Consider the following 16373-nt stretch of genomic DNA (forward strand, 5'->3'; position numbering starts at 1 on the left):
TTGACTCTTATTTACAGTTCACATTTTAAGAAATGTAATCATTTGACAAGAGAGGTACAGCCTCCTAAAATTACACTTTACAAAAAAGTAGCAAAATCACCAGAGTCCAGCTGAATTTATGTGTTAACCATCCATTCCCACCTGCTACATTTTCTGATGTCCAGTACCCTTATTATTAATCAGGTTCACTCATACATTATAACAATTTGACACTTGCTAATTATTTACTGTATATGTCCTGTTTTTAATTAAGTTTTAGGAAAAAAAATATATTGTAAATTTAATTTTGAACATCAATGGTCTGCACAATCATAGCTGATTCTTTTTTTTTTTTTTTTTTTTTTATCCATCATGTCCAACGGCACCATGCACCTCAAAGAGAAAGACAGAGACACTACAAAAGGCATGCGAGAAAGGGACTTTTCACATTACACAGCCTATTCAAGTAAATGTTTTCTTCTTTTACAGAACACAAGTAAAAATTGAAAACAAACAAACAAAAAAAAAAATTCAACAAAAGTTTGGGAAAAAAACAAAAAAAACATCAGCAGGGTACTACGCATCACCAAAACTGATATTATTATTCTTTGGTGTTTCTGTAATTCCAGTACAACATTGATACCAGCAAATAAATTACAATGTACAAAACAACATTTTTTTTTTTTTTGTAATTAAAACTACACAACATTCACAAGCATCAGTACAGTTACATATATACAAATCCTCCAGGGTCAAAGCCTGTCAGTGTAGACATTTAGGGTCTCAAGGGACTTACTCGTACTCTTTAACGAGCATAACACTTGTGTAATGTGCATAAAATATAGTCTTAAATAGTTCTTAAATATTACAAAATTCCATCCAAACACATGTATTGTATAAATCTGAAAAGGTAAATGAGAACCCTTAAGACAGACACCCAGATGTTTGCCTCTTTTTTTTTTTTTTTTTTCTTATTGGTTTATCAAAGTTTGTACCACATCTTAGAGAAATTACGTGAAATAAAATTTAAAAAGAAATCCTCAACTGAAGCCACTAGATTCTGTCTGATAGCTATTTGTTGCCATTTGTGGTGTTAGAAGCAGTACCATTTATTTCCTTTAAATGTCTGGAACATGACAGTGATTGATAGCAGCCCAGTTATTAAACTGCAAGGGGATGATGGGAGGTCACATGAAAGATGTCACCTCAGAACACCAGTTGAGTCTTTAGACATGCAGGTAATTACACCCTGCATATTGCTTTTGTAAATAATGATGATAATAATAATTATTATTTTGTCTGAAATGGGCTGACTTTTAAAATTTTTGGTCCTTTCAAATTAGATTTTTAACATTTCATTTCAGCTCTAATGTCACTTAAATGTTTTATTTTGACAGTTATGATCAACATCTCAAGAAAGGTCAGGGGTCACAGCAGAGGCGTTTCTTCCTACTTTAATTTGGCCTGCACTGCATCCACAGTAAATGCGTATTAGCTGCGTTTAGCACAGTCGTTTAATAATACTACAGTGAACATAACGGATCAATATCCCAAGCGCACAGGCCAGCATGGATCTACACACTTTTAATGGGTCAACTGGAGATGGCGAGTTTGACAGTCATGTGGTCGTGAGCGGGGCATCAGAGCATCGTCCTCGGGTCTGAATTTCTGAAAGAGTCCTCGTCGTCTGAGTCAGACGTTGGCACGTCGCTGGAGGGGGTGTGGAGGTGGTTGGGTCCCCCGCTCCCCTGGCACACGTACCACTCGTTGAGGTTGGTGACCTGAGGGGAGAGGTTCGCAGCGGAGCGGTTCCTGTGCGGCTCGGAGCCGGGCGACAGGGGGTCCCCGAGAGGGTTTGTGGGGGAAATGTAGGTGACGTTGGTGGAGGGGGGCGGCGGGGACTTGCAGTGCACTTTCATATGCTTCCGCAGCGAGCTCGGGTGTGTGTAGGATTTGTCACAGCCACGGACTTTGCAGTAGTAAGGCTTGTCACTGGTGTGGACGTGAGAGTGCTTCTTCCGGTCACTGCTGTTGGCGAATTTTCTGTCACAGCCGTCGAACTCGCACTTGAAAGGCTTCTCTCCTTGAAAGAAGAAGAAGAAGAAGAAGAAAGAAGGAAACCATGTGTCAGTGCCATGTGCAATAATGTCACTGTCTTTAAAACCTGTTTCCATGCAGGGATTTTACATTTTCACATTACAAGATTGGAAATGACAATTCATTTTTCCATTTTCCTGTCCACCCTCCTTACAGTCACCTCACAGAACCTCTGTCACCTTCAATAAATCCAACATGGGGCCAATTCCTCATGAACTGCTCTGTGCAGCAGCCGGCACCTCTCCACTGGGGCTTCCTCTTCAGCTGAGCTGATTCACTAAACCTCTACTAGAGAGCCACTACTCCACACCCACTTGTCCAAAGCATTTGCCTGCGTGAACACGTGTAACATGCCTTTAGGCCTTCTGCTTACATGTATGTGTGTATGGCGGGGAGGGGGGGTGAGGGTAGGGGGCTACTCTGGAGACCACCAGGAGCCGTTTATGTGCTGTGGTGGACTCTGCTATAACTTATCACACACACACACACACACACACACACACACACACACACACACACACACACACACTTGACACTTCAATGAAATGTTTTTTTTAGATTTATACACTGCGTATGGCACACACGTACAATTTTGGATTGGAGTGGAGTGTGCGTTTTCAAAATCATAAACAGTACCTCATGATGACAAATTTTTGGTAAATGACGGATTTCAGTCCCTCGGGAATTAACCTCATCCAGTAAGGTGTAGAGGCCTATCTTTACTGGTGGCATGAGGCCAAAACTGATCTATTTTTTGGGGAAAAACAGGACCTTCGGTCTGGATCATAACAACAAACACATCTCTCAAAAAGACAGAGCACCCGGGAAATTTTTATCTAGTGGAAAGTTAGTCTTCTCACTGTCTCACAGACGCACTGTCTTGCACTGTAAACTCTCTGCAACTCTGTCCAACATTTGACCAGGACGCAGTTGTTTTGGTTGGACGGCATACCCGGATGGATTACACGTCTCTGCTGACATGATGTAGCCTGTAGCTCAAGCTCCTAACAGTGAAACCAGTGCTTACAACTACTAACTGCGGCATATGTTAAGATATCGTGGACCATGTGCACAGACTGGTCGATATATTAACCGAGTTATTTTGCGTAAGCCCCCTACGCCTGAGGATAATTACATTTACGCGTGTTCTAGCGCTGCCCTGCATGTACGTAAGCACGTTTTACAAATCATATGCCCTAATCCTCTCACGCCTACTGCAGGCGTCTCGGCGAGTAAAAAAAAAAAAAAAGTTTATATATTTAAGAAAGGAAATGAAACACGTTTGCTCGCAGTGCGAATGCGTCACTAAAATAAAACAGTTTTTTTGCTCGCTTGTGCGCGCAATTACGCACGATCGCATTGTCCACCCGCTTAAAGGACGTGGATGGTGAAGCGAGCTCGCCTCGGATTGACTACAATGCCATGCGATCGAGTGACACATTTTTTTCAGATTGCAGTGTGCAAGTTTTACACAATTACAAGCACTGACCTGTGTGAGTCCTCTTGTGAATCTTTAAATTCTCCGATCTAGCGAACACTTTTCCACACCCGGGGAAAGGACACGGGAAGGGCTTTTCTCCCGTATGAACTCGGATGTGATTTATCAGTTTGTACTTCGCTTTGAAAGCCTTTCCTTCCCGTGGACATTCTTCCCAATAACAGACGTGGCTGCTCTGCTCCGGTCCCCCGACATGCTCCACCGTGACGTGGTTGACCAGCTCATGCATGGTGCTGTAAGTTTTAGAGCAGGGCTTCTTCTGACTTTGCTCCTGGTCAATCCATTTGCAGATTAGCTCTTGCTTTATGGGCTGCCGCATGTATCTTAAAAACGCCCCCGCCGCTCCGTGAGGAGCAGATGCGATGTTCACATTGAGGTTCATGGAGTTGTAGCTGTGGAGAGAAGAGGGTCCATAGTGCTCTGGCCTGTGCCCGAAGTGCTCTGGCCTGCCGTAGATGTCCCCCGGTATACCCAGGCGCATCTGCCCGTTGAGGGCATGGTGGTGGGCACCTGGGGACGCCTGGTCGTGAAGTCCAGTAAAAAGTGAATGGGCCCCACTTTCCGTGTGCCCATAAGCACCTGTTGGGGAGATGAACATGCCATGGTGATGAGGGGAGGAGGCGGAACTATGCTGGTCGCCAAGTGCATGCATAGCAGAGGCTGAGAGTTCTCTCCTGAGGATGAAGTCCCTGCTGCTTGAGTAGCCTGAGTGGGGGTGAGCCACGGGGAAACCAACTGTGGTCTGAGCAGAAGTGAAAGATGCCGCGGTCTGGGCTTCGGGATGGCTCTGAATGTGCTGAGATGGGCTAAGTTTGAGAGCATTTGTCTGTGCCATGTGCTCTGGTCCAAATGGAGTGAGTGCCACTCCGGGGTCGTTGCCCAGCTCCCCAGGGTGGAGGTGGGCATGGTGGGAGAGAGGGTGATGCCCCCCTAGCCCCGGGAAGCCTGTCATATTCTGATGAGGAAGGGGTTGAGTCGCTGCCAAATCCGCTAATCTTATCGCTGGATTCCTCTTGCTTAAAGGGGGCTCCATAACTACACTGACAAGTCCATCCGCACTCACCGCAATTGTTTTTCACCACACCACGCTCTCTAAAACATGAGGAAAATATGTATATAAGGGGTCTATAAGTTCTTTTGTCCGGCTTCTAACTCTGCTTGCTCCTTTTCCCACTCTGTCCTCAAGCGATTGGCAGAACATACAACAGTTGGAGGACACAGTGGGGAATACAGTTTAGAAATGGCACTGCGGGTATTGGACGGATTTCGGTGACTGGCAGTTAGGAGAACGAAGCGATTGGCTGTCGTTCAGCGCAGGGGCTCAGCAGGGTTCCGCCCCCTCACTCTCTTTATCGCTGTTGACTCCAAAAAGTTGTACTCACAGAGTTACCAGCAGTTGTGTTTGTGCGGCTTTCTGTTTACTGGTGCTGGTGCATGTGGATGACCGAAATGTCAGTTTATCTGACAAGTGCAGCCTGGTTTCTCTCTGGTTTGGTTTGTCCAAGTGTCTCAGTATTGATTTCATGTCGCCATAGGAGGAAAAAAAAAAAAAAAAAGAGAGAAAGAACATAAAGCGCGATGCTGGTGCATGGATGTGTGTGGTTTGTGTAAAACATGTGGCCAAGCAGGGATGTGTAATAAAGACATCGGTCACGACTCAAACCGTATTCATATTTGGTATTTGGACATTTTGTAGTTACTAAGAAGCATCTGGACAATATCCAGCTCCATAAGATGATCTGTTAGGAAACATAAAATAACAAGTGCGCACCTGTGGAAAAGCAGAGCATTGCTAAATTATACAAACTATTTTACTGAAAAAAATGAAATACAGTTTAAAAAAAAAAAAGGAAATAAATAAAATAAATTCAAAAAACGTCAAAGGAAAATGTTGCATCTGCTTTGCTGTTTTTTTTTATTTTTAATTTTTATTTCATTTAATTTTTTAGTTGTTGTTCATTTTAAGCTATTCTCCCCGTAGTGGTTATTAATCACCATCATCAGTGGATATGATGTAGCTTTAAATAACCTATATGACTGCTGCACTTGAATTTAAAGAAGCTTTCAGTGGGGGTTTGGGTGGTGTAGGCTGTCATTCCAATCATCACATAATGCTGAAGTTAGGAAAACCAATAAAAATGTCTTAAATTTTTATTTGTTCAGACATTTTCATAATTCCTCAATAAAAAATCCCATTAAAATAATTGAAGTCTTGGCTTACACACACTACAATTTAAGGCAGACCTTTGTGAGAGCTATAAACGTTCAACAGTTAAATAAGACAAGACTATTACAGCGTAATCTGTCATTTTATTTCAGTGAATTTCTTGGCAGCTCCTTTGAAAGGTGTCACGTATTTATTAGATTTTTTTTTTTTTTCAGCAAATAAACTCAACATTATTTACCATTTTCTGTGATCTAGTGGAATGAGGTTGGCACACACGTGTTCAGCTCTGTCTAAGCCCTCTTCATATGACGGGTCGCGCCATTTGAATGGTCCCTGTTGACAGCAGGATGCTGATCTGTCATTGATATGTCTTCATTCAGACACCTTTCCAATCGATCTGTGATAGCTGGCCTCAAACTACAAACCCTGTCGTCATCATGCTGCGCAGAGATTCTGTAGCTTGAACAGGAGATACTGGCTTTAAAAACTGTAACTTCAAATATATGGATCAACACAGTGGAAATCAGCAATAATTGATTTCCATCTTGTGTGGGGGGGTGGAGGGGTGGGGGGGGGGTGCATGTTCTGGGCCTGTTGCACGTGTTGACACTGATTTCTGAACTTGATCAGCAGAAACTGAGGCAAAGCTTGGAAAAGACGTTTTGTGTCAAAACTTCTCAAATTGTTATATGACGTGTTTGAGTCTTAGGAAAAAAAAAAAGAATCATAACAGAAATGTATCAGTTTACATTCAGACCAGATTGTTCCAGCTCTCTGCCTTTACTGGTGTTGACACTGCGTCTGCCCCTCTGTCAATGTATTGCTTATTAACAGTTTTTTCATTGTACTTGACCACATGACATATCTGTGTCACATTTGTGTGTGTTTTTTTTTTTTTTTTTTTTTTTTTTTTTTTTTTAGAATTTAAAATTTACTTTATAAAAAAAAAAACAAACCCATGATCACATGTGTTTTCTCGGGTATTTTTTTTTTTTTTTTTTAAATAAAATATGCGCTCCTCCAGTGCGAGCTACAGGAACCCCATAAAACCCAGAGGAGCAGTGGGTTTATTGTTTATGATTTGTTTAAGGGCCCCTGTTTCGTACACATTAAATTAAAGGGGACCTAATCTATACACCCCCAAAATTAACACGAACTATATGATGACCTTTTCCTTAATTTTTCATATTTTGAAATTCCATAAACATTGAAAGTTATAATTCTTAAAATTAAAAAAAAAAAGAAATGAAAACGCTAAAACAATAAAGAGAAACTCAAACTATTGACTTATGGTTTCCAAATAACCTAAAGCTCCTGATGCCTCAGACGAAAGAGGGGGACGTTTTACACCTCTCTCTCTCTCTCTCTCTCTCTCTCTCTCTCTCTCTCTCTCTCTCTCTCCCCCCCCCCCCCTCTCTAAAACAAAGACGCTTTGTCATAAACAGGGTTATTTTACCAAAAGGAGTCAAGGGGGCAACATATGTGGTCTTAATGGGTCATAGGTCAAACCCCCATGAAACACAAGGTCACGGAAGCCACACAAGTAACCTTCCAGTGTGTCAACATATTGATATTGTCAGATGACAGAGAGGAGAGATATACCATTGGCCCCCATTAGAATACACAGGCAGAGCGCCTTTATGTGACCAGGACCACTCACTTTATCGATCATCTTCGCTACAAATATAAAACTGTTGCTTTCTGTCAGCTCCAACTTCAGCTCACATCCTGATTAATATTTTATGTGATTTATATTTTACATCCGTAGGCCATGTCTCAGTGTGGACTGCTGCTCCTCAAACCTGTTGAAATACTGCTCTTTGGGGGATTTTCAATAGGCTAGACCCCCTTTCTGCCCCACACAGAAGGGAAAACCCGCAGCCATGTGCCTCTACCCGATTGATTTTTTTCCCCCTTTTTAATTCTCTTTCGCTTTTTTTCCTATCTGGGGAAGGTTTTGTGGTTTTCCAGAGAAATAAAGAACTTCTTATAGGGGTCGGCAGACGTGACTTTGAACTTGGATCAGCTCCTGCGTTTCCTGTGGTGCGGGTCGAAATAGACTTGGAAGAATGGCACACAACGCTCAGCCTGTCCCACTCTGAGCTAAGAGACACACTATTTCAAAAAAAAAAAAAAAGTTTTTTAAACGTTTCCCTCGCCTTCACCATTATTTGTCGTTTACAGCCGGAGCACCGGAGAGCTGAGAGAGGCGGAGAGCGGGGAGAGCTTGTGGGACCTGGATTTGGGGAAAATGTAAGTAAACTTCCTTTGACTTGCAGGACTTGAATGAGCAGCTGTGGTTTATGGCCTGTATGTATCTCTATATACCCTCAGTTTGAACGCAGATTCAGTGCATGCTTGTGATGGGAAGTTGCCAGTAAATGCAGTGAATCCACGTTTTTGTTTTTTTTTTGTTTGTTTTTTTTTAAATGACGAAAAGAAAATCCCATGAAGAAAATGTCATGTGTTTATAAGAAAAAAAAAACCTAAAAACTAAAAGAAAAACAGTGGCTGGGTGGATGTAGCTTATTGTTTTCTTAAGGATGTAGTTTTGGGGACTAGAACAAAACATGGCCTATAGATCCCCATTACACCCTAACTTCGTATCTAACTGAAGGCGGGGCGTTTATTGCTAAAACTTTATTATAGTGAGTTCAAGAAAAGCTCGACCTTACAGGTCACTAATGATTTACTCGGATCTGAGCACAGTTCACCACCATAACGTGTAACTTAATTGGTGTGGTGAATGTGAGAACCACCGAGGAAGCAGAACCAGCAACATATGGAACCATTAAAAGAACCAACAACCTCTGGTGGTTGCCAGTGTGAGCACTGGGGCACCACTAAAGGCCCAGTTGTGGTTCTACAGCCAGTGAAAAACCACTGGACTCCATATGGAGCCACACACACGTGTTTCTTTCTTTTTTTTTTTTTTTTTTTTTTTCAGCTGTGAGGAATGAAGTGGCTCAGGAGTTTTGTCAGATTTGAATGATTCATAAACTACATCTTCATTCAGTCCCACTTTGTTACGATCCATCACCGTTTAAGATGCATAAAATAGCTTGGAATGGCGCAGTTTAGGCTGTTATTATAATGAGCAGTAGTGCTTAAAAAAAGCCATCTGGGCAGTTTATTTAAAAAAAACAATTAAAAATACAGTGTTGTGCGTTATTACGTTAACACAGAACCTGTTTTCCACGCGTTTTGCCACAGAGATTTGATGCGCCCTCAGCAGCAGTAACACACTCTGAAAGTGAACAGAAGAGCTGAATATCCAGGCGGTGGATGGAGCTTCAGAGGAGGAAAGACGCTTCTATATAATTTGACATTTCTTCTGCAGTTATTCTGACATGCGCACTGAACGTTTTACATTAGCAGATAGTGTCATTACAGTTGTCACGGTGGGGAATTGATGGTATATATATATATATATTTAATAGCACGGCTCCGTGTAGGTTACGGTGCAACACCAGGCTTTAATCCTTCTTTTAGTTTGTAAATGTGAAACACATGAAGCTGTTGCTTTATATTTGGATTAAGTCGATCACACTTCACAGTTTTCTAAGCCACATTTTTTTCCCCCCTCCTGATCTAAATATTTCTCTCTTTTTATATCTCATCAAATGCCATATTTTTATCTTTTATACACGCTACAACTTGGCACCCACGAAATATAAACAACAGAAACATGTTCGCTCCTCTCTCTTGTCGTGCTCCTTTTCGCCTGCACCCCCCCCCCCCAATGTTCTCCTAAAAGTAGGCGGTAATTATTAGTGGAAAATGGCGTTGCGCTATTAAGTCGCCAAAGCGCTACCTGCTATTGGAGGGGCACCTGGGATTGATGAGGCGCGGTGGCCAATGAGACTGCGAGGAATGAATGAACGGGCTCCAGTTAAAGGGGGCGGAAGAGGAGGTAGAGCCAGTCCACGGAGAAACAGGGACCCTCCGCGATAAACACAGGCGAGCCAGAGAAATAATACATACCCAATCGGAACAGCGATTTTTTGAGATGCTCCGACTACCCTCGCTCTGTGTACGCTGAGGACACCTAGTAAGATAATTATTTAATTCTTCGAGTGCATTTTTAACGCAACCAACTGTCGCAGTCCAGAGGAGAGGACGCGGGGAAACTCTTCACTTCGTCACATTTGGATTTTTCACTCACAAGTTAACTAGAAGTAAATTCAGTCTTCGATAAGCCGAGCTGATTATTTCCCCCCCCCCTTCATGATCGGAGCAGCGTTTTGAACCACACCTGATATGGTGTTTCCAAGGTTGGAAGTTGAATCGTTGCCTGCCAGCATCAACGTTTGATTTCTTTTTTTTTTTTTTTGTTTGTTTGTTTGTTTTTTCTCCTTTAACTTATTCGCTGCATCTCTGAGCACTGCGCTGATTTAAACAAGAAAAGAAATTTGCTTCCTGACATAATGTTACTGGATGCTGGTCACCAGTTCCCCGGACTGGGAGTGGGCTCATTTGCCAGGCATCACTCAGCGAGCGAGATGCAGGAGAGAGACTTGAGTTTGGCACAAAATAGCTTTGTAGACTCCGCACACATGGGTGCGTTTAAGCTGAACCACGATCTCTCTCCGGGACAGAGCTCTGCCTTCACCACCCAGGCGCCGGGCTACCCCGCTGCGGCTCTGGGGGCTCACGCCGCCCATGTCACGTCGTATGCAAGCTCTCCTTTCAACTCCACCAGGGACTTTCTCTTTCGTAGTCGTGGCTTCGGAGAATCCTCTCCGGCGAGCAGCCAACATACTATTTTTGGCCCCACGGCGGGATCCCTTCATCACTCCCACACAGACACACAAGGCCACATTCTGTTCCCCGGGATCCACGACCAACATGGGTCCCACGGATCCCCGAATGTCCTGAACGGGCAAATGAGGCTCGGACTACCCGGAGAAGTTTTCGGACGCTCCGACCAGTACCACCAGGTTTCCAGCCCGAGGACCGACCCCTACTCGGCCGCGCAGCTCCACAACCAGTACGGCTCCATGAATATGAACATGGGGATGAACATGGCAGCCCACCACCACCCCGGTGCCTTTTTCCGCTACATGAGGCAGCAGTGCATCAAGCAGGAGCTCATCTGCAAGTGGATCGACCCCGAGCAGCTCAGCAACCCGAAGAAGTGCTGCAACAAAACTTTTAGCACCATGCACGAGTTGGTCACGCACGTCTCGGTGGAGCATGTCGGTGGACCGGAGCAGACCAACCACGTCTGCTTCTGGGAGGACTGCGCCCGGGAGAGCAAACCGTTCAAGGCGAAATACAAACTGGTTAACCACATTCGGGTGCACACCGGGGAGAAGCCTTTTCCGTGCCCCTTCCCCGGCTGTGGAAAGGTGTTCGCACGGTCGGAAAACTTGAAGATACACAAGAGAACACACACAGGTAATTATCATAACGCCGTGAGATCTTTTTTTTATTTATTTATTTGTTTCATTGCATTTAATTAAAATAGCGAGGGGGCTGTTGTTGCTGTTACTATAGCTTGCGTGTGCATTGTATTTTGCTGTTCCTGCCAAATGAAGATCTGATTATCAAGCGGCTATTTCAGGCTGCTAAAGCAGATAGTAAGAAAGTAGAAACAGGCTGAGCAGATTTAAGACCACATCCAGGGAGGGAAAATGAGTTTAGAATAGTGGAATAATTCCTTTCTCCACTATACGGCCACACTGGGCCACAGTTTGTAGCCTATTTTTTTCCAACAGCTCCTCTGGTGTTAAACATTTTCCAAACGCATAGGAAACAAAATTAACAACGTTTGTAGATGTGTTATTGTTTGGGAGGGAGGGGTGGGGGGGGGGTGAACTTTAAAATGGGTCAAAGGGGACTGTGGGAGCGCGTTGCGTGCGTCGTGGCGCTGCAACGGTGGTAAATCACATCAGTTTGGTTTAGTGTAGCTGCTCCAGGACGCTGCGCTTCACGGCTCACATCACATAGATCTGTATTACTTTGGCACTGGGGGAGACATCGGTAGGATTCATTTCTGAGCACATTGTGCAGGAGGTGTGTGTTGTGGTGTTTAGCCGAGCACAGCACCAGTAGCATTAATAGTAGTAGTATTAGTAGTAGTAGTAGTATAGTAGTACTGTTTATGCGCCTTTTGTTTTCTCCTGCGTCCCTGTGACAGCAGCGATAAGGTGCTAGACAGGGCCATTACCAGCCTTTCACATTTGGACCTGTTTTCTGGGGAAATGCATGATGGTGCCGTGCCATGGAATTGGTCAGGTGCTAATTAGATTTTTATTGTCTCCCAGCAAATGGTACGCCTTCTGTAGGCCTACTGAGGACGGCCTCGTGCACCCCCACACACCCCCCAACCCATCCATTCTCTCCCACCCCCTCTCCAAATCACTATGCGCATTATTTAGGCTAAATAAGATGTAGCAACTCCCCCCGTTCTCATTTCAAAAAAGAAAAGAAAAGAAAAAAAAAACAATGCGCTTCAAACTTTCACAAGTGGCACCATGATAATATGAGTTGTTTTAAAATTGCGATTGCTGTGATTTTATTTTATTTTTTTTTATTCTTTAAAGAGGGAGGACTTTACACCCAACTTTTGTATTTGAATTTTTTACGCTTTGAGTGATTTGAGAAACTCCTTGTTACACACTCAGCCCGAGGCGTCTCTCGGTAAAGTATCTGGCTGTTTTTCTCCCTGTTTTAATTCATTTCTCTTTTTCCCCCCTTTGCAGGAGAGAAGCCGTTCCAGTGTGAGTTCGAGGGCTGCGACAGAAGGTTTGCAAACAGCAGCGACCGAAAGAAACACATGCACGTCCACACGTCGGACAAGCCTTATCTCTGCAAAATGTGTGACAAGTCCTACACACACCCCAGCTCCCTCAGAAAACACATGAAGGTAAATACCAGGCAGGGAAGTGTGTGCTGAATGCTCATGTCTGAGCCAGGCCTGCACAGAGTGTTTGCTTGTCATCAACACATGGGTGCTAATATTAGTGGTCCTGTTGTTGGATTTTAAAAGAATAATTCCCAGGCTCTTATTTTAGCCCAGCATTGTGTCCGATTTTAAAATGCCTCCTTGTGTTGTGAATTTCCCCAGGTCCACGAAGCGTCCCCACCAGCATCAGACTCATCACCAGCAGCCAGCTCTGGGTATGAATCCTCCACGCCTCCAGGCCTGGTGTCCCCCACCACCGAGACCCAAAGCAACACCACCCTGTCCCCAGCCTCAGCTGTCCACAACACCACCAGTCACAGTGGCCTATCCTCCAATTTCAGTGAATGGTATGTGTAGGACTGAGATGAAATGAAGCCACACACACACATTTCACAGCACTGGAACAACATCCAGCAGGAGATTTTGGGACACGTGCACACGAGAGGCACACAAACATTTGTTTCTTTTTTTATTTTGTTCTTTCTGATTCACCAGGGAAGATGACGATTACCAACAGAGGAAAATATGTATAATAGTCGAGGTGTATTTCATATTGTAAATAATTACTAAAAGCCCACTTTCCCATTGGTTGTGATAGTTTGTCAGTCTTTGGTGTATAGATGTTCCTTCAATGGTAGCTATTTCTCTAACTGGACTTTTAGTGCACATATTACGATTAAATTGTACTATAATGTTGAATATTGTGATCTTAAGGCAAATTGATTGTACTATACTAAACACCTATAAACTGGAAAGAGTGCCAAAGTTAACATTTAACTCCAACAGACCACAATATTATGCTTGTGAATGTATATTTTAGTTTGCTGGGCTTAACTTGTGATGTTTTGTGCTTTGCAAGTTTGAATTGTGAAATACTATCTGGAAGATTGTGAGGAAAATAAACGTTGTGCCGTTCGATTTTCTGTAACTACACCCATCCTTTTTTGTAAATATCAACTGCCATATTTATCCATTTGTAATTAAATTATGGTATTTACTTGCTACAGATGAAACAGTATTTATAAAGAATGTTTCTTTACTATAAATATGTACAATTACGAGCTAAACATGGGCAGTTGTTTCGTTATGTGCTTTTGTTCAAAGTTTTAAGAGGTGTTTTCTTCCTTATTGTGATAAGAATTTTACTGCATACAAATATAATAAAAGGTGTTGCAAGTGCTAAGTATTTTCTTTGCTTTATCATGCTTTTTTCCTATTGTGTTGTTGTTGCCAGTGCAGTTTAGTGAGTTGTGTCTTGTTTGGGGAGGTGTAGCCTGTTTGAAAATTAATCTCACATTCTCAGGAGAAGAACTTCTTACATCTCAGACTTTATAACTCAGTCATCAGCTCTTGGTAAATTCTTTATGCTCTTTAATTCTTTTCCTTAGGCTTAAGAACATTGTGGTGTTTTACCTCAGGCTTTGCAAAGCATGCTTCCAGGCCCCTAAACACTGTGGCTGTTGTGGTGCTGTAAATAAACAGGAGATTTGGGAATTTATTTGAACTGTGTGTGTGTGTGTGTGTGTGAGAGAGTGTGCACAGTCAGAAGTTTATTGAAAGTCAAGCACAAGAAGAAATTAAATTCTGACTATTCATAGTCTACATTTGAGTTTTATTCATTTACAATTTTCTTTTTTTTTTTTTTTTTAACTGAAATGAATAAAACCCAGGTGGAGTAGACATTTTCATTCTGCACTCTCAGCCTGCTCTGGGCTTGTGCGCACGCAGTGTCTGCTCATAAAGGGAGAAAACGGCAAAGCTTCTCTCTTAAATCATATCTTGTCACTTCATATTTTCCCAGCTCAGTCACTGAGTTTATTTGAAAACAGGCCGTAAATGTAACCCCCGTCACCCCCCCCCCCCCCCCCCCCCCCTCCCCCACCCTCCACCCGGGCTGTGCACTTTGCTGCACGGGAGTGAGCGCGGCGGAGGCAGCCGTGGTGAACTTGAACTTGACTGGGCTCGGTCCTGTGGTTCTGTGAGGAGGGAAGTTGTAACCTGCTATGGGACATGGCCATATGCTCCCGTGGTCCTGCTTTTAATTTATAGATGGGTTTGGAAAAAACAAAACAAAAAAACAAAACCCCGCTTCAGGTGTGTTTGCTTCAGTTTGAGGTTTGGCAGTGCTCTGAGGGAAGAGAATGGCGCAGGTTGCTGTCAGTGAACTTTTATGGCGCGCGCGGATCTGAGGCTCTTTGAAGAATAAACGCCACAGTCCGAGCGCGGCCCGAGTCCGCGCTGCGGCCTTCAGATGAGCTACGTACGGCCGAGGAAGGATATCTGAAGTGTTTGTCAGCTGCTTGCTTGTTTGTCTCCGGGAGCCTCTGGCTTCTGCTAACTGCGCATGCTTGTGTGTGAATAAGTTGCTGTCATTATTGTTATATGAGTCATGCTTCATGGATGTTGAGAAACACAGCAAACACGTAGTGGGACTTGTTAGTGATGGTGGAGATGTCGCTGCGGGCCGGCTCTCCGCTGCAGCAGCAGCAGCAGCAGCAGCAAGTGGCACTCCGTCTGTCCGTCTTTGTGTCTGTCTGTCTGTCCTTTGGAGCTGCTGCTGTCTCCTGTTATACAAGCTGCTCACGGAATTATGCAGTGAATAAAAAGGTGCTGGGACCTCCAGGGAAGCGATGCTGATTACAACCAGGCAATGGGATCAATTAAAATCAGTTAGAACCCACTAAAAAAAAAAGATGTTTTCTTCTGCTGAAAAATACTTGTAATAAGTTTCGGTTTTCCTTGCCCATGGTAAACCTCATTAACAGGCAATCAAAAGAGGGTAAACTCTTTTTTTGGCAAAAGAAAAAAAAAAAAAAAAAAATAGAAGTGTGTAAACTGAGGCGGGTTTATCTCTGTCCCAGAGGTAGATGAGAGGAATATTGGTTTATATGCAGCTTATTTAGCTCTTGAAGTCACCTCCTGACGGCCCCTTCAGCGGCCTGGCCCGGTGACCTCTCCGGCGGAGGAAGGTATGACCTGTGGGGAGTGGGAAAGGTCAACTCCGCACAGTGTGTCGATGCCGGTTCCTGTTCGGCTCCTGCTGCGCTGATATTGATCCGCGGAGAAGGAAGCGCCCCCCCCCCCTTCTTCTTCGTCTTCCTCTTCTCACAACTCCTTGTACATTGTTGACTGTACTGTAAAGATACAACTCTACTGTAAGAACACAGAGTCACTGGGCCTGTAGCTCATCGGTGATGCGCTTTATTTTTATTATTATTTTATTTTTTTAAAGATTGTTACATTGGACCTCAGGTCAAAGTTCAGGTGGACGTGTTTGTCCTGTGATAAGTTGACCGCGCAGTCAGGGGGACCTGCGTTAAACCTGCTTATTCACGTTTTCATTGGCGGGGGGAAGAAAAATAATTGGATGTTTAATTTATGACATGAGACATAACATAGACACTGAATATGAAACTGCTTTGCAGACCGCTGGCTGTGGAGTTAAAGGCTCTTTTCTAGCTTTTTATCTAACGTGCCACCCTCTCATTCTCATTCACTTCACTTTCAAACAGAAAAGCGTTTTTTTCTTTTAAATTAATTAATTATTTTTTTAAACCTGCAATCACGACGTAGGCTACCTGGGGGGGAACCCCCCCCCCCCCCCAAAAAAAAAAAAAAAAACCTCTTTAACATCTTATAGCAAGACTTAATGCGTGTTCATGGGCTACATGAGCAGATTATATGAGAATGACAAATATTTACTTATTGAATCACCCGCTGGA

The 16373-nt window shown here is 43.5% G+C and overlaps 2 protein-coding genes across 2 annotated transcripts; one reads left to right on the top strand and one right to left on the bottom strand.

The window, feature by feature from the left end:
* Window positions 1-319: 319 nt before the first annotated feature.
* On the bottom strand, window positions 320-4780 carry zic5 (zic family member 5 (odd-paired homolog, Drosophila)). The gene is made up of 2 exons (XM_071479462.1): window positions 3566-4780; window positions 320-2062 (listed from the first exon to the last, which is right to left on the bottom strand). The coding sequence occupies exons 1-2, from the start codon at window positions 4605-4607 to the stop codon at window positions 1620-1622; spliced, it is 1485 nt and encodes a 494-aa protein (XP_071335563.1). The 5' UTR covers window positions 4608-4780; the 3' UTR covers window positions 320-1619.
* A 4743-nt stretch (window positions 4781-9523) lies between these two features.
* Window positions 9524-13837, top strand: zic2a (zic family member 2 (odd-paired homolog, Drosophila), a). The gene is made up of 3 exons (XM_071479463.1): window positions 9524-11141; window positions 12449-12612; window positions 12814-13837. Exons 1-3 carry the CDS (start codon window positions 10169-10171, stop codon window positions 13006-13008), a joined length of 1332 nt encoding a protein of 443 aa, XP_071335564.1. The 5' UTR covers window positions 9524-10168; the 3' UTR covers window positions 13009-13837.
* Window positions 13838-16373: the final 2536 nt, after the last annotated feature.

Source organism: Trachinotus anak, unplaced genomic scaffold (genome assembly GCF_046630095.1).
Source record: "Trachinotus anak isolate AG129_WGS33_773 ecotype Australia unplaced genomic scaffold, CSIRO_AGI_Tana_v1 ptg000001l, whole genome shotgun sequence".
Classification (NCBI taxonomy): Eukaryota; Metazoa; Chordata; class Actinopteri; order Carangiformes; family Carangidae; genus Trachinotus; species Trachinotus anak.